Consider the following 26628-nt stretch of genomic DNA (forward strand, 5'->3'; position numbering starts at 1 on the left):
TTTTTTATTTGTTCTTCGATTTGTGAAATTAAATTCATGTTCGCCGCAACAAGATCGTCATAAATTGCAACTGTTCCCTCAAAGTGTACCATCTCTACCTCGTCATAATTTTTTTCCGAATTCATACCGAATGCGGTTACCGTATTAGTGTAAAAGTACACCAATACAATTACCCTAAAACGTACTTTTAATTAATTTTAATAAAAAATTCATAAAAAGTACTATATCATTCGATAACATAATTTAATCAAATAACAAATAAATATAAACAAACCAAATAATTTATGTACAATCTCAAAAAATATTAACTAAACATCAACAAATTTTATTTGTATTCTGTAAAAATATTATTTACAAATAAAATATTATTTCTTATAAACAATTTAATTTTGAAACACTAATAACTATCTAAAATTATTATTAAAAATTCATATTTCTTATGTAAAGTTTTTCTGACTTTTTAAATTACTATAACATTTTTTATAACATTTAATTCTAACACCAATAATTAATGTGAAATACAAATTAAAAAAAATTAAGTCAAAATCATATTTTTACTCAAAACTTTGACTGTTTTTTTAATTACTACAACATTTTTTTAATGTTTTAATTATAACATTAATAAATTATTTTAAATCTAAAAAATGAAAACCGTATAAAAATATTTTTAAAATTTTGAATTTCATTCTGTCTAAATTAAATTTTGTAAATATTTTTTATAAACAATTCATTTTTAAATAAATAATAACTTTCTACATTTATTATTAAAATATTAATTAAAAATACAACTTCTAAAATATCAATTACTTTTTAAAAAACCTACGAATTACAAATTTCTATTTCCAATTATAAAAATATTCATTTTAAAAACATTAATTTTTTTTTATAAACAATTAAATCTTATAACAAAAATAACTAAAACATTTTTTTTAATAGTTTTAATGATAATATTAATAATTTTTGTCCAATCATTTTAAATAAATAAATCTATTCTCTAATAAACAATATTTAACTAAATTTTTTCAGTTTTCTTTAATCACTACAACATTTTTTTATTTTATTTAATTATAACATTAATAATTTATGTTTACTATGATAAAAAAACCTAAACTTTACAAATTTTTTGTTTCCATTCTGGAAATCATTCATTTCATACAAATAAATATTTTTTTTAAATCTTACAACAATTATAACTATCTACAAAAATTAAAACAATAAATCAAATAAAGGAATTAATTTACTAACTCCTTGACATAATTAACTAAACTAAACTCTAAAAAAATTATATTACAACCAACATTAATTTACTAACTCCTTAACATAATTAACTAAACTAAATTCTAAACAAATTATATTACAAAACCATAATCATCCAAACATAAATATAAAACAGAAATAAAAAAAATAACTTTACATAAAAAATTAAAAAACCTGAAGATAAGCAAGAACAGCACAATAGGATGACTGATAGGATGAAGAACACCAGTGCCTGAAAACCACATAAAAAAATAAGAAACATAGAATTTCAAAAAATTTAGAACATAATCGATTATGCATTCAGTTATATACATATGATAATCGATTATCCATGGATAATCGATTATGTTAGTAGGCAAAAATCAAGCATAATCGATTATGGCAATGAATAATCGATTATGGCCCTTTTTCCACACTTCAGGTAATCGATTATGGCTTGAAATTTGTACAGATAATCGATTACTAACTTTGCTTAATCGATTATCTTCACCATAATCGATTATCTTCACCATAATCGATTATCTTCACCATAATCGATTATCTGACCAGTTCTAATTCAGCCATAATCGATTATGCACCATTCGAAGAAACCCTCTCACCTCAGACGAACCCACAGATGAACCCAGATGAATCACAGAGATGAACCCAGGACGTGAGATGAACAAGCTATCCTAACACAAACTATGATGGCTTACGAATCTCTCCAACCACACTACACTACACTCTCTCTGATGGCTCGCTTTCTTTGCTTTTCTGTGAATGGAGGAACCACCTTCATGCTGTTATATAGCCAGCTTCATTCCACACCCACCTACCTCACCCACTGCATTCACTCACCTTTCACAGTTTCACACACAGTCAAACGATTCCTGAGCCAAGTCAGGAATCTCATGGTTTCATGTGGCATGCATGCAGGGCCACTGTTCTTCTTGATTCCAGCACAAAAGAAAGGGCAACATTGTAAGTTCCTGTGGATGACTTGGACTCCCACTCTACAGTGCAACTTTCTCTTCATCTTTGAGCAGAAGCAAAATTCACTCACCTTTCTCCTTCCTTCCACGCTCACCCGCAACAATGCATGGATCCAAACGGGGTGGTGTTGTGACTTCCGTCGTCGACAACAGTACCACCCTTAGATCCAAACGGGGCCTAAATGTCATTCAGAATTATTGTTTCTTTGCTTTGTGTTAATTTGGTATGGAAATGCAATGTATGTAAGTTGTAGGTATTTAAGAACGTTTGATTCTATATAATTAATTTTTTATTACAATATAGTTTTATGATGTAATATACATAATATATTTAATTACCTTATTTTTATATAATGGATAAAATCATATAAAATAAATAATAATAAACGTATATTTTATTTATAAAAATTTATAAGACGGCAAAATAAAATATGCTAACCCATGGACATACGCATTCTTATAAAACTAGGAATAATGTTCCAAACATACGCATTCTTATAAAACTAGGAATGTAATTGATATTTATATTTATATTAAAGTTTTTTTTTAATTTCTTGGTAGACTTCTATCAGTTTTTCCATTTTATGCTAAAAATATGTTTTGTGTACTTTCTTTGATTATTTTTATATATAAACTAATTAAGAAAACTATTTTTGTAAGAACTGATATGTAATATCGCCACATTAATTTCGTATTTATAAAACCAATTAAAGTTCTTTATCTTAGTTCAAAAGAAGAAGGATGTATATATTTAACTTTTAGTGTTTAATATGATAGGGTAGTTTTTTTTTCCAAACATATTCAATATTATAAATCGAATTAAACAATTTCATTGTAATTTTAATGAACTACTTGTTAATGTTAATTGAGTCTTTTGAGAAGATTAAATATAGGTTTAATCAACATTCAACTCCATACTAAATTTGAATATTATTAATTGGGTTTTTCTTAAAATTTATTGATCTATTGAGTATTAAAAGATTCTCTATATTTTTAATGGAGTCTTTGTCTTTTATTTTTTATTTTTATATAGGTGATTGTTATCTTGTTCATAATTCTCTTTATTTTATATTAATATTAAATGATATAGTGTTAAAAGATTAAAGAACATAATAATTGTGGAATTAGAGTTTGGTGTGAAGATACTAAAGGATTCCAACTTCACCCTTGTTTTGCTATTCAACCTCACGCTACAATCTCCTAATAACATATTAACAACGAGTCCCAATAAATATTAACACTTGGCTCATCAATAACTTATTGAAAAACTTTGTATTTTTATATTAAGGTAATTCATTGTATTTACTTTGTATGACGAGTTCCTACAATTAATATTACAACCCTTAAAAACACATTATAATTCAAAGTACGTTTTACTAATTTTAGACCTAAATCCTAAAATATTCATAAAATAATCACAATATCACATTAGGTATTAACATGTATGATCATACAATGTCATAATATCATACAAACATTCACACACAATATACATAAGCAAATATATCATACAAGTCTATAATCTTATCATTATCATAAATAAAAAATCAATAAATGAAATGGTAGGAAAATATTAACTTACCTATAAATATAATTAGAGTTTAGGGTATTTTGATTCACCACCTCCTTATTAATATTGTCCTTTATAATTAAACACAACACAACTTATTTATAATTTATTTATTTATTACAATTGTATATCTCTAAAAAATTAGGTCTTCCAAAATTTGAAATAAAAGACAAGTCTATTTAAATTTAAGTGACCAATAAAATATTTAAAAAAATACTAAATAGTTTCGTATGACATACGCTGGTGTTCGTAACCAATACTACAAGGGTTTATAAATATCTATTTCTAAATTTTAGAAGCAAAACACAACTTTGTTTTAATATTATCCTAAGATACTAAAAAAAATACTTGACATGCATTTTATTCAAAAAATTAACTTGGTTAAAAAAACATAATTTTTTATTTTTTTATGTAATAAATAATTTTTTTTCCCTTAGACATAAGAAAATTAAAAATATATTGATATATTTTTTATTTAATTTATTTATTTGTTAGCTTCTCCTACAAACAATAACGCCCTTTCGAAAGATCGTGGAAGCGGCAACCACCTCGCTGAGTAACTCTGCTTTCTCCTCTCATTTCACCGTCGCCACTCTCTGTGTGTCAGAATGAGTTTAGACTCGTCTCGCTCAGCTAATTCCAAACGAAGTTTCTCGAATTCTATATCTTCCAACCGCTCCAACGACAGCAGTAAAAAGAACAGCAAAAAGACGAAGACAATCACCAACCAGAAAACCCTAGGCGCTGCCTGGGGCTCAAATGCAAGCTCTCGCTCTTCCTCACGAAATTCCGCTTTCTCCGGTTTCACCAGGTTTTTTTTTTTTTTTGGTTTTGTTTTAATATTATCATCAATTTTTGTCTTATCAAATTTTAAGAACGATGTCAATTTCATATTTGCTCTTTAGCCTGAATTTGTTAATTGATTGTGGAGTAAATGCAGTTATATGACGGAGAAGAATCGGAAGCTACACAACCAGTTTGACGCCGAGGCTTCCACTTCCTCTTTAAGTGACTCTGCTTCTGGGAAGCCTATATTCAGTGGAGTTTCGATTTTTGTTGATGGTTTCACGGTTCCTTCCAGCCAGGTTAAGCGTTTTTCGTTTTTCGTTTTTTTTGATTCTCTGTATCTATCCCCCGATTACTGGAATGTGTGAACGTGGCTGGAAATATGAAGTCACCGTTCCTTGGCTCAGGGATCAATTGTGACAGGAAATTGTAAATTTGAGTCAGATTTAATTGTAGATATACAAAGAGCCTACATGACATTAGTGACAAACGTGTTTCAGGAACTGCGGAGCTACATGCTTAAGTATGGTGGAAGATTTGAGAATTATTTCTCTAGACATCGTGTAACACATATCATCTGCAGTAATCTGCCTGATAGTAAAGTTAAGAACCTCAGGTTTGATTTAATACCCTTCTTTAAATTTTAGGTTGAGTCCTACTCTTTTGAATTACTTTAATTTAATTATTGGATTCTTCAATACAGAGCATTCAGTGCAGGGTTGCCAGTGGTGAAACCCACTTGGATTTTAGATTCTGTTGCTGCTAATAGACTTCTGAGCTGTAAGTTTTTTTATTTCTCTTCCACTTGTTTTAGTTTCATTTTCTTACGCCAAATTTCATCTTTGTATTATGAGAGGAAGAGAAGTACGATGGGAGCAATGACGTCTACACATTAAAGTTTTACCATCTGATCCTGACTTTTATTTATTTTCTTATTTAGTTCTTTTTTCCTAGCGATATGAATGTATGATAATATTATATCTGACTTTCCAAGTTGTTGTATCTCATGTGATTTAAATTTTGCTTTGACAGGGGTACCTTACCAACTCGACCAACTAGCTAATAAGCAATCAAAACTGTCGGCCTTCTTCACATTCAAAAGTAGTAAAATGTCAGAGGATGCTTTAACAAACTCCCTTTGTCAAGTAGTGTCAGATGTTGAAGATTCATCTATTAGGGTTGGTCAAACAGATTCTGAGGATAGAAACTTATCCAAAGTTGGGGAGATGAGTGAACATAGTGGGCAAATCAGTGCTGCATCTGATGATATTGTCTTGGAGAATAGTAATGCAATTATGACGGAGGAGTTGAATAGTGTTAGAATTAAGTTTGATGAAGACCAAGCAGCTGGAAGCAATGCTGCTACGAAAGATGAGAGTAATGTCAAAGGTGAACTTGAATCCACTAATCAAGCACCTTCTACATCATTTAGTTCTCACTGCTCAGAAGAGCAGAATGCAAGAGAATTTCCAAGTTCTTCAGGCACTAAGCCTTTTAAACAGTGTCATTCAACTTTTGCAGACCCTAATTTCGTGGAAAATTATTTTAAGGTAGTGAAGTTAGAACATAGAAGAATTTTGAGTTTTCATATTGCTTGGTGAAATGGTAACTTTCTTGTTGATGATCCACTTTATTTTCTTTTTAATGTGGCTGTTATTTATACCATTATATAAAGAGGATACATTATTTGGTATTGGTATCATCTTTTAATTGGATAATTTTACCCTCTAATAAATAAAAAAATAATTTATTTATTTATTTAATAAAATAAATAATTGAATAACTTTTCTTTATTTTAAAATAACTAAATAACTTATATTTTGAAAAATAGTGGCTACATAATTTTTTAATACTATTTTTACAAAATTTATGTATATATTTTAAATTGTATTAGTTTTTAATTTTTTAATTAATTATTCATAAAAATAAAAAAATTACATATATTTTAATGTATTAGAAATGTGAATAGACATGCGCGGAAGCGTATGTGTTTGCTAGTTGTAGTATTCTAAATTTTTTTGTACTATTCTGCAAAATATACTGGCAATCAAACATTCAAGTCAATGATAATTGTTTCTTACATCTAAAGATATCAATAATCTCTTGAACTTCAATAGATAGGGTTGATGAAGTGAATACTCCTATGCTTTATATTTTGTGTTAGCTGAATCAGTAAAAAAAGTAAACAAAGATAGAAAAAAAGCAACTGCTCATGTGGAACAGGGGTTAGGTATTGACCTTCCTATAAGTATGTAAACCTATATGTGATTTACCCTGTCATGTAATCATATTGTTATTGTTATTGCAATATCCTGACTAAAGTTTGGTTTATGCAGAGCTCACGACTCCACTTTATAGGAACCTGGCGAAATCGGTATCGAAAGCGTTTTTCTGCCTCCTCTTCAGGGATTAAGAATGAAAATTCTATTATTAGTGGCTCTAGTATTTCTCATAATTCAGTTATTATCCATGTTGACATGGTAAGATTTAAATACAAGGATGTTCAGAAAAATTATTGCTGTCAACTAATTTTCTTTTTAGATTTTGGATAGATTTGTCATTTAACTCTATAGCTGTATGCTGCCCAGGACTGCTTTTTTGTTTCAGTTGTTATCAGGAACCACCCTGAATTGTCGGATCAGCCTGTAGCTGTATGTCATTCAAATAATTCCAATGGAACTTCTGAGATTTCTTCTGCAAACTACCCAGCTCGTAGTCATGGTTGGTTATATGCCAGATTATACATGATAGTATGACTCACTCAGCTATGTTATGACTTTTTTGTATGTAACTTCTGCTTTTGATCATGTGCTAGGTATTAGGGCTGGTATGTTTGTTCGAGATGCCAAGGCTCTTTATCCCGACCTGGTTATCTTTCCTTATAACTTTGAAGCTTATGAGGAAGTAAGAATTAGTAGGGTGTCTGTGGTTGAATGGCTTATAAAGCAGAGTGTCAGAATATTTTATTTATGTCATCATATCTTTGTATTTTTTTTCCTTTTAATAAAATTTTACAAATGTGTCTTTGACATTTTGCAGGTAGCTGATCAATTTTATAGTATATTGCACCAGCATTGCAACAAAGTGCAGGTCTTATGATTGACATTGTTCAAGTGCATAAAGTTTTCAGTTGACTTGTCCTTAATGCTATAATTGCTACTTGATGCAGGCTGTAAGCTGTGATGAAGCATTTTTAGATGTCACAGATTTAGAGGTTGAAGATCCCAAACTTTTAGCTTCATCTATTAGAGAAGAGATCTATAAGACCACTGGATGTACAGCTAGTGCTGGTATAGCTGGAAATATGCTTATGGCTCGTATTGCTACTAGAACTGCAAAACCAAATGGTCAATATCACATAACTACAGAAAAGGTATGCTCTGGATTTTCTTTTATTGCGAAGTTATAGTTGTTTTCATAATTCTCAATTTTTATTTGTGGCATAATGAAAGTATGATGTAAATCATATTACAAGTTATACATCCTCTTTCTTTATAATTAATTGTCTTTTCTGTGGCCATAATTGTGTCTTTTTTATGAATTTTATGCTGAAAACTTATGCTTATCTTTTGATATTTCAAATTCAAATATCAATGCTAATTGTTGCTCTTGTTATTTTATTTTGTATTTTGCAATTGTTGGTTTTCTGTATTTTAAATAAAGTTCAATGAAAACTTACAGAGTAGTGCCATGCTAGATGTGGATTATATTACTCTAGACCTTGATGCTTTGGATTTTCCTCAAAGGTGCTAATTTTAGGTTTGACATGTATTTTGGATGCATTGAAATTGACAATTTACACTTCACCAGGTGTACTGTGATTTATATTGCAATTTTCAACTTATATTTTCTGGTTTTGATAATCTTAATGATCAACTTATTAAAAAAAGGGGACACTGATTGCATCAGGTGTGATTCTAGCTGCTGTAGTTCACTTGTATAAGTAAACCTACTTATATTTTGTGCAGCTTATGCATTTTGATATTATAGTTTATGAGTGGAATGTGTTACCTTGCTCATTTATTTAGTTTTTCCTTTCCAGGTTGAAGATCATTTATACCAACTCCCAATTAATTCACTTCCAGGAATTGGGCATGTTTTGCAGGAGAAATTGAAGAAACAGAATATTTACACTTGTGGACAACTGCGCATTATTTCCAAGGTTTTACTATTCATTTACTTACTTATTTTATAGTTTATGATTTTCCTTCTATTGTATTATAAAAGTTGTTATTCCTTGACTTTCTTCCGAAGGTCTTTAAATCTGTTCTAAGCGTTCCTCCTCTGCTTTTAGACATTTATCTTTTCCCTTGAGTTGGGGAAGTACATGTTTGTAATATTTGTAGTATATCCTTATTTATTTGCATCTGCAGGCCTCACTGCAGAGGGACTACGGTATAAAAACAGGAGAAATGCTGTGGAATTATAGCAGAGGAATTGATAACCGGTTAGTTGGGAACTTTCAGGTATGGAATTTTTGTCTAAAAAGTACATATACAGATATATACTTTGGATATATGTATATATGTACACTATGTGCATGTGGAGAGAGAGATGTATATGCCTCAGTCTGCGAGCATGTGTGTGTTGCTTCTTTTATTTTTCCTTTCATTTTACCCTGTGCCAATTTGTTGTATAATGGTGTATGTAATGTGTGTGTGCGTGATTGTGCACATGTTGCTTCTTATCTCTCTTCTTCCATTTTAAATTGTTCCAATTTGTTGTATAATGGTATAATGTATGCGTGTGTTGCTTTTCTTTTTCTTTCTTTCTCTATATGAATCCACATCTGAATGTTATTTTCTTTTGCCTTCCATTTTACACTGCCATTTTTTTTCTGTAACAATATCCTTTTACTTTTACCTATTCCAGTCCTTGTCTAGGGATTGACTAACGACTATAATAGTGAACAATGACTGAAGTTTATAAATTGTCAGGTTAATATGAATAATAATACCATAGTCAGTCATTGTACATTTCAAAATGGTTGATTGTGCTATGCTCCACAACCTGTTGTGAAGTAATTGTGCCACTAGCTGCTGGTTTCACACACTACTTTTAATTTTCTAACTGTGTTGTTCTGTCACTTTTTCTTCCAGTGATTATTATTCTTTCATGATAAACTTGTTTATGATGATATCTACATTTCTGCAGGAAAGCAAGACTGTTGGTGCTGATGTAAATTGGGGTGTAAGATTCAAAGATACAAAAGATGTTAGTATTTTCATACGATGTGTTATATTTTTATATTTCCAAACCTTACTACATAAGAATATAAATCAAAATGTTGACATAAAAGTTATTCCAGTGTGAACACTTCCTAATAAATCTTTGCAAGGAGGTCTCATTACGATTGCAGTGTTGTGGAGTGCAGGGGCGCACTTTCACTCTAAAGGTATTCGTTTACCTTCAGCTTTAGAAGTTTTGTCTTTTAGATTATTCAGAAATGAGCTTTCTGTTTTAGCTTGTGTGCTTCCTTTTATGTCGTGTTAAATTTCTGAAACTCATGTATTATTATTATTTATCATGATGTTTCTTATATCTTCTGAGTCTACAAAATATTATTGTAAACATTCCTTAGATCAAAAAGAGAAGGAAAGGTGCTGACGAACCTGTAAAGTTTATGGGCTGTGGGGACTGTGAAAATTTGAGTCATTCTGTAACGGTAAATATTGAAAAATCAATTCTGTTAGTGTGTATATTAAACTGTCATATTTTCTTTCTACAAATGTGTTTTATTAATTGTTGTAGTGTCCAATTTTTTGTTTGATATTCTCATCATAGGTTCCCCTTGCTACTGATAATGTGGAAATACTCCAAAGAATTGTAAAGCAGCTGTTTGGATGTTTTTACATAGGTATCTTAACTCAGACCTGATTATTCTTTTAATGTAGCCATGCTTGACAAAGCATATTTCTGGCTCAATATATATTTTTCTTTTCAAAATTCTATCATGAAACATCCAAAAATATAAGTATTGTTTTTCTATTAGCTAATACGGACATACATGTTTTCTGCCATTTTAATGAATGTATAACTAAGCAGAATGGAATCTATTGATTTTTCCTCCCCAATAGCTAACTTTTGAGGGTGAGTACCTCAATTGTTTGGGTGCTTATCAATCTCCTAGGTTCCATTTTTCTCAATGAAACTTTTCTCAATTACACTCATCTCCTAGTTTATGACTTGAATCCTAATATAAAAAGCTTTGTGTACTGACAAGGGAATCCTAATATAATCAATATCCTTCTCTTAGTTTAAGTTTTTAGGAGGGCTGTTGATCCTGTCATTGTATTAAAGCTTATATTATCAAGTGGTTAGGATTCAATACTTTCCACTTACATTCTTAATTAAATTAAAATTTCATTTGAAGGTATAGTTGGCCAGTGCTTCACCCATGATTCAAGTTCAAAGTGCTAGTTTTCCAAGAGGGTTGTGGTAGAGATGTAAAACCATTCTTTTAGATGCATAGCTGATGATTGACCAGAGTTAGTATTGGCCTTGAGTTTATACGGAAAGTTTCATTAGACACTTAGGTTAACGGCTTCAGGCTGCATATGTGTATTATTTTTCAAAATAAATGCTTGCATGGTGAAGCTGGTTCGTGATTATGTCTTTGGACTTCATATTTTAATGTTGTGATGGTATTTTTTTCGTGTTAATTTGTGTTTCAGCCTGGACTTCTGTAAGGGAATCCGTATATCTTCACGTTTGTCTTCTCCTTTTTTTGATTTCATGTAGATGTCAAGGAGATTCGAGGTATTGGTTTGCAAGTTTCCAGACTTGAAAGTGCAGAAGCTTCTAAACAAGGTATCTGTATTATTCAAAGTGAATCTTAAGGAGTTGTGTTGGAATAACATATTATTTGGTTGTGCACATAATTAAATTTATCTGTAATGCCTGTTGCTGAGATATGCTACCTTGTTTTTCATCTTTCCATTCTTCTATTTAGTGTTGTAGAATCTTTTTACTGCTTTTTCTTAGTTTTGAGCTTTTCTTTTCTTTTTTTTATGTAATTTCTCTATAGTTGTATAATGTTATTTAGTTCATGAAGGTACAACAAAATATACTTTGAAATCATGGCTCACTTCTGGATGTGCTAGTGTTGGAAATCAGAAATATCCTATAGGTAATGGCACCCCCTATTTGTTCACACTTAAATTTCCTCATCTAGTGAATAAGGCTTTTGTTGTTGTTTTATTCTATGGGTAATGGACAATACTTGTTATTGTTTGGATAATTTTTGGTTAGACTTATGTGAATTTTCATTTTTTTTGTTTATTTTGAGGTTTTATGAATGATGGAATTAATACAAAAACTTTTTTGGTTTCTCTTTCTTCAGGTCATGACAAGCAAAGCAGGGATAACACTTCCCGTCATGCATCTGTAAATCTGCCAGAGTCTTCGGTGGAAATGGACAATAAAATACCAAATAATGAAGCTAGTACTGACCCAATTTCAACACCCCCTCCTTTATGTAACCTTGACATGGAAGTTATAAGGAATCTTCCCCCAGAAGTATTTTCAGAATTAAATGAAATTTACAGAGGGAAGTTAATTGATTATATTGCCAACTGGAAAGACACAAGTGAGAGTTCTAGCCCTTCAGGAAACTCATTCTTGGAGCAAAAAGGTAAGTTTGTCTGTTTCATTAGTGTAAGCTATATACTCTACTCAAACTTGCAACACATGCTTTCAATTTGTTTTTGTTGGCAGCAATAAACAATGAAGAGGAACTTTCCTATTCTGGGCCGATTCCTCAAAGCAATTTATTATCAAAAAATAAGGTAATTAATTTTCCCTATTTTATTATATCTTGGATGATCTCTTAGAACTGACTTTCATATTTTGTTACAATTTTTTCCTTATTTGATTTTGTTAAAGATTCTTAACTAGTGGCATAAATAGGGTTACAGCTTTGAATCTTGTATCACATTGTAAATTGTAATACACAAGAGATATTATTTATTTATATTCTCTTATTTTCTTCTTCCCTAACTAAATCTGTAAGCTTTCCACTTCTATGTACAGTTAATCAAATTATAAGGCTGAATTGACCCGTCTTCCTTGTTATACCTTATTATATCATTTTATGTAACTACCTTTATTTTGATGGTTTAGCATTTTGTACTGCAATTAGTCATTAAACTGGAAGAAATATTAGCACTTTTATTTGTATCTATTGCTCTATTTTTCTAAAAATGTTTTATTTGGCAACATATGTCATCTGTTTACTAATAGGCAAAGCAGTATGTGTCGGGCACTAGTGAAGGCGAAGATATAACATATTCAGTGTGTGGACCCAGTTTCAAGGTCACACACCATTCTAGTTTTGAAAACAATGATTTATTGCCTTCTTCTTTGAGTCAAGTTGATGGTTCAGTGTTTCAACAATTGCCTGAGGATTTGAAAGCTGACATTGTTGAGCAGCTTCCTGCACACAGAAGGCCAGAGATATGCTCCAATGTTGTGATCCCTCCTCTTGAAAACAATTTGTTGTCAGTAGGCGTTGAAATTTCTGATAATTCTCCTATATCTAGTTATAATGACAGTCTATGGGTTGGAAATCCTCCAAATTGGGTTGGGAAGTTCAAAGGTAGCAGTTGCTTAATTTTAAAGAAACTTGCAGAAATGTATTTCAGATCAGGGTTGGAAAGCACATTATCTTCAGTTTTGCACCAAAATATATCTGAATTCTGTGAGCTAAATCTGGCCCAGCAGTTTTCTGATGAAACTGTTAACATTATGTGTGAGCTACTGAGGCAGTATATCAAAGTGAAGATAGAAAGAGATATTGAAGAGATTTATATTTGTTTTCGGCTTCTGAAAAGGTATGTTAATGTTGCAAGTTAGTATGGCACCCTTCTGTTTATCATTGTTTTCGTACATAATCATGTGCTTTTATCCTTGTTCTTCCCATATTTTTTTATTCAGTTTGTTTGCTAGATTTAGTCCTTTAATGTTAATGGAGATTGTGCTAAACTAGGCATAGAGGCTGGAGTGGATTAAAAAAGAGGTTAGTTGATTGGTAGCATGCTGTTTTCTGTGTGTATGTACCAGCAACCATCTTTCGGTAAATTCCTCATATCCAGTGAAGTCATGTAAGGTTGGAGTTTTTGTAAATTCCTTAGAATTCTGTTATATTTTGAATTTGATTAATGACAATTACATAAGTATTGAACTAGGAGAAAATATTTTGTTGAGTTACAAGACGATGTTGTAATCATTATGAGTGTGATACTGAGATATTAGAGATCTTTGTAATCATTACTCCAGGGGGTAGAGTTCTCTATATGTATGGATGGTCATTTACTGTTTTTAAATTCAATCAATTCAATAAAGATTTTTTTCCTCTCATATGGCTAACCCTTTTCAAGTGTAGCTATTTAAAGTATTGTGAAAGCTGTGCTAATATTTCAAAGTCATTTTACTTACTAGATTTTATAGATTGTTTGGTGACAGTCTGTTGAGTAAAACATAATTTGTTTTCAGGTTTGCAGCTATGTCCCAATTTTTCCTACAGGTATATAATAGTGTGTATCCTTACCTTCAGGTATGCATTCAGCCTACTTTCTCTTTTACCATCATCTTCTGTTTATCAATCAAAAAACACTTTTTAAAATGGGGGCCAAAGCATGCAGAGCACAGGGTTGTATGTAGACCAGTTCGTACTTAACAAAACATAATTTATGGGAACTAGTATTTGTTAGTCTTAGTTAAAACCTTTTAAATACTGAAATTACAATTTCAAAGTTAAAAAAAGTGGTGTTTATTTATAAAATAATGAAATTTATTTGGCTTATCAACTGAACGTAAAACATTACAAACAGAAGGATAAACTCCTAAATAACACTACAAAATGGAAATGAATCAAGAAAAAGAAAATCAATGGAATGATCCTAATCCCCCAAAATATGTGTTAGGAATAGGTCATGTGCTTTACGCCAAATAAAGGACAAATGTCTAATCTTATTCCAAATTAAGTAATGTGCCAAAGAGTTGTGCGTATAAACAGAGTTTTATATATGGGTTGAAACACTTGGTTTATTACGTCATTTTATATTAATAAGGAGTTTGTGTAGTTTTAACACATAGTTTTCAGGATATGCTTCTTCCTTTTTTTCTCTATTAATACAGTACCCTGGTTCAAATTTTGTAGGCAGCTGTTGAGGACAATTATGGAGGGACTTTACTTTTACCATCATAGTAGCACTCAAACTTATAAAATTCTTACCTTGCTATGCTAAACTTGAGCAAAATTCACTGGTATAACCGCATAAGCGAATGAGGTCAGATCCAATTCAAAAGCTGCTATTCACCACTGATGTGCTGCAGAGTATGTCCGACTTTAATCTGATACCTAAACATTTTCTTCAGCATATGTGCCCATCTTAATGAATCTTGCATTTCTAACCAGTTAATTAAACATCAAACTAGTTGATAAAATTGATTTTTATGTTCCATTGTCTGCCTCTTTAACACGTATGAATTGTTCTTTTGTCTTCCATCTATTTGTGATGTTGAACTTCAAACGTCCGAAGTTGTGAGTTTGACTGGTTTGAATGTCCATCTATCCTAATTTGTGAGTTATACTGGTTTTAATTGTTAGAAAATAATAGATGGCTTTAATAAACCAAGAGTGGAGGTGAATTGATTTTAAAAACTTTTTCAAAAGACTTACCCTTTCTTTAAGTTCTTTAAAAACTATTTCAATTCAAAAAACTGAATGCAATTAATTTGGGAATTAAAATTGATAAAAGATTGTAAAAGAAATTTATAGTGATTCACATCACAAACGATCTTACATTGATAATTCTATGGATGCAGTCATCTTTTACAATTATGATTGAAATTGTGTAGTTAGTTATCCCTCTCCTGTATAACTTGGGATTTATGACCTGCAGTCACTGAACATGAATTGAAAATATTAGTAAGTCTTCTTGGTTCACTTAGGTGATGTGAATTTTGATAGATATTGTTTGTCTAGTTTTAGTCTCTCTTAAGTTTTAGATTATAATACTGTTTGTGAATTGGTGGTACTTGATATGGTTTGTTGTCTTTATTTTCTGATGAGATTTGTTGATTGATTGAGAATGTGTTTTCTTGTTTATGCAGCCGCGTCTGTATTGGGCTTATGGAACCCTCATGGACTGATTAGGAAGTATGGGCTTATGTGCTGCAGGCAGTGTTTCCGCAGCAATGCGAAGAAAATTGGCATCATTAAGGTAAATATTTTTTAACCATCTGTGTGAATTTCAAATTTTCCGAATTATTTCTGCACAGGTTTTCATAACCACTTTGTCTTTTTGGGTTGCAGTATCGCTGAATGAGCGTCCCCAACCGTTTTGGTTTCTGCCATTAGTGATGTTATCGTGGGGATGATTTCATTGTTTGAAGAATTTTAAGAATTTTTATGGCATTTAGTCAAGTTAATTATCACACTCTACAGTTGTTGAACTGAGAATATTTTTGTTTTATATAATTGTTTTGAGCTATCAACATCTTTCTCTGTGCCCATTTATAATTCTGCAATTTTCTATATCTACTTCTTTATTAGTTCCATGTGTTCGCAATTTTCTCTTAATTGTAAATGTTTTCATTGAAAAATAATTTGTAAAATTATTTTTATTTAAAGAGAATAATTAAATTATATAATATAGAAAAGTGTTCCATGATTAATATTAAAATTCATGGTGAATTTGTGGTTTGTATTTTGGTGGCAATGATTGACTTGATACAGTGCCTCCTCAAAGAACTCAAGGGCCATAAAAGATGTAACTGGACCTGCATTGTGTCACAATTATCAATCAACCCATTTATAAATGTTTTTTTTTTTTGCACTCGTTGGAAGTTTATCCTTATTTCATCCTTTTTATGACTTGTTCTCGTGTTTTAGAAATAATTTTGGAGTTAATATCATGTGTAAGATCATGCAGTTGCATCATGACTGCATGGTTGATTGCATGGTCTCCTCCCCATTTCAAAATGTAATTTCAACGCGGTTTAAAGCTTATACTTTAGATGAAGCTTTGCTTCTTCATTTGGTGAAATTTCGAGGAATTATATTTGATCTAATAATTATATTTTACCAGCATTCAAAATTTGAACGATTCGATCATCATCTAATAATAACTGGTAAAGGGCTTCACGAACTGGTAAACGAGTAGCACTGTGATCAATGAACTTATCACAACTACTTTCAACATCATGTGCCTCTATTTTTTTCATATCAATTTCTCTGTAAATAACACTCTTGAAACAAAGAAAGAATAACAGTTACGGTTGAAATTAGATTAAGTTACTATTATACAGCTTTAGCCCCCCACATTTTGAATTACTAGATCATATTAACGTTTGAATTATGATTCACTTCATTCTTCACAGTACTATTTATTGCAGCAACCTTTGAATCAAACTGAACTTTCCGTTTTAGGTCCACGGTTGAGGAAGAAACCGTCCACTACACTACACTTTTTGTGTAATTACTAAAACAGTTTTTGTATTTGCTAATGTTTTTCTTTATCAGTGTTTTGTACAGTATTCTTATGGCCATTAGTTCAATGCATGACGATCCTTTTAGGTTTAAAAACATAAGAAATCTTCCGATCTTCAGACTAATTGAAATTATATTTACAATACCATATTATTATTATTATCATCATCATACAAATTTTCACACGGCCCTCATCGTAACTGCAAACAGCCTGGATTCTAACTTGAATTATGTAATGCACGCTTCATTATTAGAAGAAAAAAAGTTATTAGCATAGAGCTTCTTCTTCCTGCACCCCTACGTTTTTCTTCCTGCACCCCCACATATTTATAAATTCCAAAACTGACCTTTACCTTGTTTCGAAAGCAACTTGTTGATTTCCGGATTGCTGAATCCGGAAGTCTAATTTTTGTTACGGATTGATGGATCCAGAAGATTACCGTATTCATCAATTTGGAATATTTATGGATTTTCCAATCTAGAATGCAAAAAAATAAATGCGGATTTCTCATTCTGTAAAATTACCGAATTGTATTGTCCGGAAGAAGAAAGAGTAGTGTGGGTTTTATGTGTATTTTGGGGTTTTTAAAAAGTAGTAGAGATATTATTGTCTTCGTATTACATTGTGGGGGTGCAGGAAGAAAAATGTAGGGGTGCAGGAAGAAACTGCCTTAGCATAGTTTAGTAGGACTTGCCCAGCTTTTAACCCAAATAAAAGTGGGGCAGTTTCTTCCTGCACCCCTACATTTTTCCTCCTGCACCCCCATAATGTTATGCAAAGATTAAATTGTCCCTATTATTTTTTAAAAACCCTAAAATGCACTTGAATTGTATTTATTTTTTGCATTATGGATTATGGAATCCGGAAATTTTTTGGATTGGCACTTCCAATAAAATTTCGGATCCACCAATCCATAATTCAAAATATGCATTTCACATTTTCATCATTCAAAAAAAACTTTCCGGATCCACCAATCCATAACAAAAATTTGCATTCGGAATTTAAAAATCTAATTTTAAAAGTGGATGGAAACAACCCAAATAAAAGTGGAGTGAAACAACCCAAACTCAAACTGATTGATACTATTACAGAGTTGTCCCAAACATTTTGAATTGACTTTTTAGATAAATGTCCACGTAATGTGATATAGTGTGAACTAAAATCTACTATGGAAACTGGAATTGAGGTTGGTGGAGAATGTGATGACAAGTGTTCAGGGAACAAAACTCCAGTTACAGATAATGGTGTCTGGTTAAGTAACAGTTTAGAACTCAGACTCTATTGGGCTTCATTTTTTGGGTTATTGGGCCTGTGTGCATTACTAGGCGGCAAGATATGGACAAATGCTTCCTGCACCATATAATTTCAACATGCATTTAACCTATTACAGAAAATGACAAAAAATTACTTTTAAAATGACGAAAATAACCTTAAAAAGAAGGGTGTAAATAAAATATATTTTTGGAACCTTTTATCCGGAAATATTCTGATTTAGATATCCAAAACACATTTTTAAATTTTGGAAATTTTTATGCAGAATATATTTTTTAATTTTGTATTCTAGATTTTTTTATAAAAAAATGTATTTTTTTATTTTTGAATTATATTTACTTTTTCGAATTTTTAAATTTGGAATAAGAGTAATTTTGGAAATTTCGAAAAATAATAGGATGGAGGTTAGAATTAATACGGTGGAAGAAGAAATTGGCAAGATATGGTATGAGTGTGAAGCTACGAGGGACACGTGTTGAGGAAAAGTTTTGAATAAAATATCCCAGCTTCGCATGCCAATTCCACACAGCGTCACACAAACAAGGTAGCGAGAACATGGGGATGGTAGAAAAGGTGGCTCTTCCGCTGCTCCTCCCAAACCCACCACCACCACCACCGTCACCGTCGCCGTCGTCCCCTTCTTCCAAACCCAATTCTGTTGCAGTGATGACCCCTAGCCCTAGTCCTAGCACTACCCCTACTCCTACTCCTGCTACTCCAACCTCAGCACCGCCAATGAGCACCCTTATCCATGACCTTAATAGCAATTCAAGTTCTCGCTCTCGTTCCCGACACCGCGTAGCTCTGGGGAAGTCCTTCGACCCTAACCGCGGCAAGCCATGGTCTCCTCACGGCCTTTCTCCTTCAGGTCAGCAAATTCTGCGCACCTTAATTCATTCCGATTCGAATGCCATTTCCACTGACTTAGATAATATTCTGCGTCCTCTGCTGGACCAACCAAATCCCGCTTCCGATATATTGGGAATAATCAAGGCCTTAGGCTTTAGCAACAAATACGACCTTGCCTTCGCCGTCTTCCAATGGGTTCGAACCACCCACCATTCCGTTCCACTTTTCACCACTTCTGCAATCACCGTTATCATCAAAATTCTCGGAAAAGCGGGGCGGGTCTCCTCCGCCGCCTCCCTGCTTCTCGCTCTCCAAAGCGACGGCGTTCACATTGACGTCTATGCCTACACCTGTTTGATAAATGCGTATTCCAGCAGCGGCAGGTACAGGGACGCCGTCAACCTCTTCAACAAGATGCAACAAGACGGCTGCAATCCCACTCTCATCACCTACAACGTCGTTCTCAATGTGTACGGCAAAATGGGCATGCCTTGGTCTAACGTCACGGCCCTTGTTGACTCCATGAAGTCTCGTGGGGTTGCTCCTGATCTCTACACTTACAACACGCTTATTAGTTGCTGTCGCCGCGGTTCTCTCTACGAAGAAGCTGTTCACCTCTTTGAGCAGATGAAGCTGGAGGGTTTCGCCCCTGACAAGGTTACCTATAATGCGTTGTTGGATGTTTTTGGCAAGTCCAGACGCCCCAAAGAGGCTATGCAGGTCCTCAGAGAGATGGAAGCCAATGCCTTTTCTCCCACCATTGTTACTTACAATTCCCTGATATCTGCTTGTGCTAAAGGTGGTTTGTTGGAGGAGGCACTCCAGCTTAAAACCCAAATGCTGGACAAGGGGATTCAGCCTGACGTCTTTACCTACACCACCCTTTTGTCTGGATTTGAGAAGGCCGGAAAAGATGAGTTTGCCATCCAAGTTTTTGAAGAAATGAGATCGGTGGGATGCAAGCCTAATATTTGTACCTTCAATGCCCTTATTAAGATGCATGGCAACCGAGGAAAGTTTGCCGAAATGATGAAAGTTTTTGACGAGATCAGGGTGTGCAATTGTTCCCCTGATATTGTTACTTGGAACACCCTTCTGGCTGTGTTTGGACAAAATGGAATGCACTCCCAGGTGTCTGGAATATTTAAAGAAATGAAGAGAGCAGGGTTTGTGCCCGAGAGGGATACTTTCAACACTCTGATCAGTGCCTACAGCAGGTGTGGTTCCTTTGACCAGGCAATGGCCGTTTACAAGAGCATGCTCGAAGCTGGAGTGGTGCCGGATCTTTCTACCTACAATGCTGTTTTAGCAGCATTGGCCCGAGGAGGGCTTTGGGAACAATCTGAGAAAGTCCTTGCTGAAATGAAGGACGGACGGTGTAAACCTAGTGAGATGTCATATTCGTCTTTGCTTCATGCTTATGCCAATGGTAAGGAGATTGAAAGGATGAATGCTTTTGCCGAGGAGATATACTCCGGCTCCATTGAAACACATCCTGTTCTTTTGAAGACCCTTGTTCTAGTAAACAGCAAGAGTGATCTCTTGATGGATACAGAACGTGCCTTTTTGGAATTAAGGACAAGAGGAGTTTCGGTTGACATTACTACTCTGAATGCAATGCTTTCGATATATGGGAGGAAGCAGATGGTGGCCAAAGCCAACGAGATTTTGAACTTCATGCATGACAGGGGATTTTCTCCGAGTTTGACTACATATAATAGTTTGATGTATATGCACAGCCGTTCTGAAAACTTTCAAAAATCAGAAGAAATCTTGAGGGAAGTTCTGGAGAAAGGTATGAAACCTGATAGAATTTCATACAATACTGTTATTTATGCATATTGCAGAAATGGTAGGATGAAGGACGCTTCGCGAATATTTTCTGAAATGAAAGACTCTGCACTTCTTCCTGATGTTGTAACTTTCAACACATTTATTGCAACTTATGCTGCTGACTCGATGTTTGCTGAAGCTATTGATGTAGTTCGATACATGATCAAGCAGGGATGTAAACCAGACCAGAATACTTATAACTCCATTGTTGATTGGTATTGTAAGCTCAACCGTCGGGATGAGGCCAACAGTTTTATTAAAAGCCTTCGTGATCTTGACCCACATGTTTCTAAGGAGGAGGAAAGTAGGTTACTTGAGAGAATAGTAAAAATGTGGCCATAAGTTTTTTCATGACTCTCCTATTCCGAAATTTAGGATGCCATGCCCTTAGTCTCTTCTTCCTCCTTGGTTGATATGTTATATAATATTGAGTATGGGGTTGGGATTCACCGCGTGTAGCTCTAAATGACGGTGATCCTTTAATGGGGTTTATCTGCTGAAAAAGGTAGCAGTATGTCTCCTCATCGATGCTTGCAGGTGTAGTTGGTTGTATAGAAAGATGGAAATTTAGGAATAGTAAGAGATATTATTTAGAGCTTTGAATCTTGTATCACGTTGTAAATTGTAATACACGAGATATTATTTATTTATATTCTCTTATTTTCGTCTTCCCTAACTAAATCTGTAAGTTTTCCACTTCCATGCACAGTTAATCAAATTATAAGGCTGAATTGACCCGATTTCCTTGTTTATACCTTATAATATCAATTTATGTAACTACCTTTATTTTGATGGTTTTGCATTTTGTACTGCAATTTGTCATTAAACTGGAAGAAATATTAGCACTTTTATTTGTATCTATTGCTCTGTTTTTCTAAAAATGTTTTATTTGGCAACATATGTCATCTGTTTACTAATAGGCAAAGCAGTATGTGTCGGGCACTAGTGAAGACGAAGCTATGCCATATTCAGCGTGTGGACCCAATTTCAAGGTTATACACCATTCTAGTTTTGAAAACAATGATTTATTGCCTTCTTCTTTGAGTCAAGTTGATGGTTCAGTGTTTCAACAATTGCCTGAGGATTTGAAAGCTGACATTCTTGAGCAGCTTCCTGCACACAGAAGGACAGAGATTTGCTCCAGTGTTGTGATCCCTCCTATTGAAAACAATTCGTTGTCAGTAGGTGTTGAAATTTCTGATAATTCTCCTATATCTAGTTATAATGACAGTCTATGGGTTGGAAATCCTCCAAATTGGGTTGGGAAGTTCAAAGGTAGCAGTTGCTTAATTTTAAAGAAACTTGCAAAAATGTATTTCAGATCAGGGTTGGCAAGCACATTATCTTCAGTTTTGCACCAAAATATATCTGAATTCTGTGAGCTAAATCTGGCCCAGCAGTTTTCTGATGAAACTGTTAACATTATGTGTGACCTACTGAGGGAGTATATCAAATTGAGGATAGAAAGAGATATTGAAGAGAGTTATATTTGTTTTCGACTTCTGAAAAGGTATGTTAATGTTGAAAGTTAGTATGGCACCCTTCTGTTTATTATTTTTTTCATACATAATCATGTGCTTTTATCCTTATTCTTCCCACATTTTTTTATTCAGTTTGTTTGCTAGATTTAGTCCTTTAGTGTTAATGGAGATTGTGCTAAACTAGACATAGAGGCTGGAATGGATTAAAAAAGAGGTTAGTTGATTGGTAGCATACTGTCTTTCTGTGTGTATGTACCAGCAACCATCTTTCGGTAAATTCCTCATATCCAGTGAAGTCATGTGAGCTTGGAGTTTTTGTAAATTCCTTAGAATTCTGTTATATTTTGAATTTGATTAATGACAATTACATTACTATTGAATTAGGAGAAAATATTTTGTTTAGTTACAAGATGATGTTGTAATTATGAGTATGGTACTGAAAGATAGATATTAGAGATCTTAGTAGTCATCACTTCAGGGGGCAGAGTTCTCTATATGTATGCATGCTCATTTATTGTTTTTAAATTTAATCAATTCAATAAAGATTTTTTTCCTCTCATATAGCTAACCCGTTTCAATTAGCTATTAAAAGGAATGTGAAAGCTGTGGTAATATTTCTAAGTCATTTTACTTACTAGATTTTATAGATTGTTCTGTGACAGTCTGTGGAGTAAAACATAATTTGTTTTCAGGTTTGCAGTTAAGTCCCAATTTTTCCTACAAGTATATAATAGTGTATATATCCTTACCTTCAGGTATGCATTCAGCCTACTTTCTCTTTTACCATCATCTGCTGTCTATCAATCAAACAACACTTTTTAAAATGAGGGCTAAAGCAGGCAGAGCACAGGGTTGTATGTAGACCAGTTCGTACTTAACAAAACATAATTTATGGAAACTAGTATTTGTTAGTCTTGGTTAAAATCTTTTAAATACTGAAATTACAATTTCAAAAGTAGTGTGTTTCTTTATAAAATAATGAAATTTATTTGGCTGATCAACTGAACGTAAAACATTACAAACAGATAAACTCCTAAATAACACTACAAAAAAGAAATGAATCAAGAAAAAGAAAATCAATGGAAAGAACCTAAGCCCACAAAATGTGTTAGGAATAGGTGCTTTACGCTAAAGAAAGGACAAATGTTTAATCTTATTCCAAATTAAGTAATGTGCCAAAGAGTTGTTTGTGTGTATAAACAGAGTTTTATATATGGGTTGAAACATTGGTTTATTACGCCATTTTATATTAATTAGGAGTTTGTGTAGTTGAAACACATGTTTTTCAGCATATGCTTCTTCCTTTTTTCTCTATTAATAAAGTACCCTGGTTCAAATTTTGTAGGCAACTGTTGATGTCAATTATGGAGGGACTTTACTTTTACCATCATAGTAGCACTCAAACTTATAAAATTCTTACCTTGCTATTGTAAACTTGAGCAAAATTCACTGGTATAACCGCATAAGCGAATGAGGTCAGGTCCAATTCAAAAGCTGCTATTCACCACTGATGTGCTGCAGAGTATGTCCGACTTTAATCTGATACCTAAACATTTTCTTCAGCATATGTGCCCATCTTAATGAATCTTGCATTTCTAACCAGTTAATTAAACATCGAACTAGTTGATAAAATTTATTTTTATGTTCCATTGTCTGCCTCGTACTTTCTGTTCAACACGTATGAATTGTTCTTTTGTCTTCTATTGATTTTAAAGGACCTATTTGTGATGTTGAACTTCAAATATCCTAAGTTGTGAGTTTTACTGGTTTGAATGTCCATCTATCCTAATTTGTGAGTTATACTGGTTTTAATTGTTAGAAAAGATTAGATGGCTTTAATAAACCAAGAGTGGAGGTGAATCGATTTTAAAAACTTTTTCAAAAGATTTACCCTTTCTAAGTTCTTTTAAAACTATTTCAATTCAGAAAACTGAATGCAATTAATTTGGGAATTAAAATTGGTAAAAGATTGTAAAAGAAAATTATAGTGATTCACATCACAAACGATCTAACATTGATAATTCTATGGATGCAGTCATCTTTTACAATTATGATTGAAATTGTGTAGTTAGTTATCCCTCTCCTGTATAACTTGGGATTTATGGCCTGCAGTCACTGAACATGAATTGAAAATATTAGTGAGTCTTCTTGGTTACTTAGGTGATGTGAGTTTTGATAGATCTGTGTAAATGCTGAAGGATCAAGCCGCTGTACATGTGTCCAGTACTCAAATGTCATTTTTATGCATTAATCATCAATAGTTTTTAACAGATTTGGGTTATCTTTGGATATGGACAGGGTGTCACGCTGAAATTGAAAGACTGTAGCTCAGTCTACTTGAAAAGGCATTTTCTGCAATTAAAGGTATATGGGGGATTGGGGACCGTCTTTTTGCCGTCAAATTACACGTAACTTGATGGCAACCACTGGGTATTAACACCAAATCCCAGACTTCTCTTGGAAGATTAGTTTTCTTGGCACCAACTATTGGGGAAATATAAACATCCACCATTCCGTTTGGGAGTGGATTGAGATGGAAGAAAGAGTCTCTGGGAGGAAAAAGAAAAGGTAAAGAGAGAAAAAGAGTATGTAATAGATGTGATGTAATGGTAAGAGAGGAAGAAAAGGGTTATGATATGTGAAAAATCTTATTATTTCTTATATGATCAGTAACCTTTTATTGAATAATTTGATTTGTGTTTTATTGTATATTTTATTATTAAAAAAGGGTGGCAAAGTATGTTTTTGTTTTTAAAATTTGCAAGTGAATAGTGGTGTGTCCGTTGCATCAGGTTGGAAGAAGCGTGAAGCGGAGAAATTTGATCCACCAAATTCATTCTTCTAAGAGCGGCTGTTTAACTATTGGTAGTAAAAGACGAATTTGCTTATTAGTTTTTTGCTTTGAAGAATTGTTTATGTGAAGAATGTGATTGGGAGATTGTTGACTTCTGCAGAACTACGCATGCTCTGTTTCACTTCTTATCTTAAGTGAAACAGAGTATAGTATAAGTAGTTTTGCATCTCTTTTTATGTTTTAGCTTCATAACATTTTAAACTCAAAACTGACTCTTTCACAGTAGTAAGAAAAAGTTTAATTAGTAGCTAACTACTTTCTGATATATAAGTTACTAGTATTATTATAAAACATTCCTAACATCTGTGGCTTAGACACTGAAAGAAAAACAATTCCTTCTCTTCAAACTTTTCTTACCATAAATTTAAAACAATAAAATCTTTGTTTTTCTTTCTTTAGAAAAAACGTTTTAACAAAATGAAGTTAAGATTCCATTTTTGTCTGTTTATCAATTTTTATTTGTTTGTATCTCATAACTTATTTAAAATCTACAGATTTTGCGAATTTTTTAAACAATTTATCCAAAAAAAAAAGAAAGTCCTAACAACAAAATTTTCATCTTAAATGGATATGTTTTCAGTTTTTTATTTTGATCGTCACAGTTTTTTCTTTGTTTCTTGTGTTTACGAAGTTTGAAATCGCTATTTTTTAATTCTTATAAAATGTGTAAATTTTAATTTTATTTGCTTTTAATTTTCATCCTTCTAAATTATTAAAATACCACTTTTAATTATTAATATTTATCTTAAGCTAGAGAAATAAAATTTATTTGAGAGATTTTAAATAATTTTGTTTTTTAAGTATTATATGTCGATTTTATATCACAATACTATTATGTGTTACTTGAAATGAAGATTTGACTTATTTTTATGCATAATTTATTAATTAGTATTATACAATATTAGAAATTAAAGAAATAGTAATTTTAATTTTAAAGAAATCAAAAAAAAAAATCGAGAATCAAAATCAAAATTTGATCATTTACAGATATTATAAACAATATAAGTTTTGCCCGATCTAACTTAATTAAAAAATATAGGAGTATAAATCGACATCAGCTTTTCAATTACATCCAAACAAAAAAAGAGAATGAAGTTAATGTAGTGGCACGAGTTTTATCTGTGCTATATTAACATGATTGATAACTACCTTTTCTGATATCTTATTATAGGTAAAAGTGTTTGACTTTAGCAGTAGTTGGAATTATTAAAAATAAAAAGGTGAGGAATAATAAGACCATTTAACTGAAACCCGATTCAGT

At 32.4% G+C, this 26628-nt stretch overlaps 2 protein-coding genes across 12 annotated transcripts; both read left to right on the forward strand.

The window, feature by feature from the left end:
* The first annotated feature begins 4288 nt into the window (after window positions 1-4288).
* Window positions 4289-25629, forward strand: LOC137810451 (DNA repair protein REV1). Of its 11 annotated transcripts, none has more exons than XM_068611701.1 (25): window positions 4289-4609; window positions 4739-4883; window positions 5085-5200; window positions 5288-5364; window positions 5617-6134; window positions 6921-7064; window positions 7173-7305; window positions 7400-7488; window positions 7624-7674; window positions 7754-7957; window positions 8627-8746; window positions 8958-9050; window positions 9739-9798; window positions 9893-9979; window positions 10166-10249; window positions 10369-10441; window positions 11326-11394; window positions 11630-11713; window positions 11927-12217; window positions 12301-12371; window positions 12826-13415; window positions 14077-14137; window positions 14744-14920; window positions 15700-15809; window positions 15902-16085. In XM_068611701.1, the coding sequence occupies exons 1-23, from the start codon at window positions 4407-4409 to the stop codon at window positions 14789-14791; spliced, it is 3411 nt and encodes a 1136-aa protein (XP_068467802.1). In that variant the 5' UTR covers window positions 4289-4406; the 3' UTR covers window positions 14792-14920; window positions 15700-15809; window positions 15902-16085. The 11 variants fall into 11 exon arrangements, with proteins under 11 accessions (XP_068467802.1, XP_068467799.1, XP_068467800.1 ...); XM_068611698.1 differs by lacking the exons at window positions 12826-13415; window positions 14077-14137; window positions 14744-14920; window positions 15700-15809; window positions 15902-16085 and adding exons at window positions 21953-22542; window positions 23206-23268; window positions 23859-24035; window positions 24812-25081; window positions 25306-25629 and having other exon boundaries at window positions 4300-4609; XM_068611699.1 differs by lacking the exons at window positions 12826-13415; window positions 14077-14137; window positions 14744-14920; window positions 15700-15809; window positions 15902-16085 and adding exons at window positions 21953-22542; window positions 23206-23268; window positions 23859-24035; window positions 24812-25081; window positions 25306-25629 and having other exon boundaries at window positions 4300-4609; window positions 11639-11713.
* On the forward strand, window positions 18799-21692 carry LOC137810453 (pentatricopeptide repeat-containing protein At5g02860). The gene has a single exon (XM_068611710.1). It carries the CDS (start codon window positions 18906-18908, stop codon window positions 21372-21374), a length of 2469 nt encoding a protein of 822 aa, XP_068467811.1. The 5' UTR covers window positions 18799-18905; the 3' UTR covers window positions 21375-21692.
* Window positions 25630-26628: the final 999 nt, after the last annotated feature.

The sequence above is a fragment of the Phaseolus vulgaris genome, chromosome 2, assembly GCF_000499845.2.
Source record: "Phaseolus vulgaris cultivar G19833 chromosome 2, P. vulgaris v2.0, whole genome shotgun sequence".
Taxonomy (NCBI): Eukaryota; Viridiplantae; Streptophyta; class Magnoliopsida; order Fabales; family Fabaceae; genus Phaseolus; species Phaseolus vulgaris.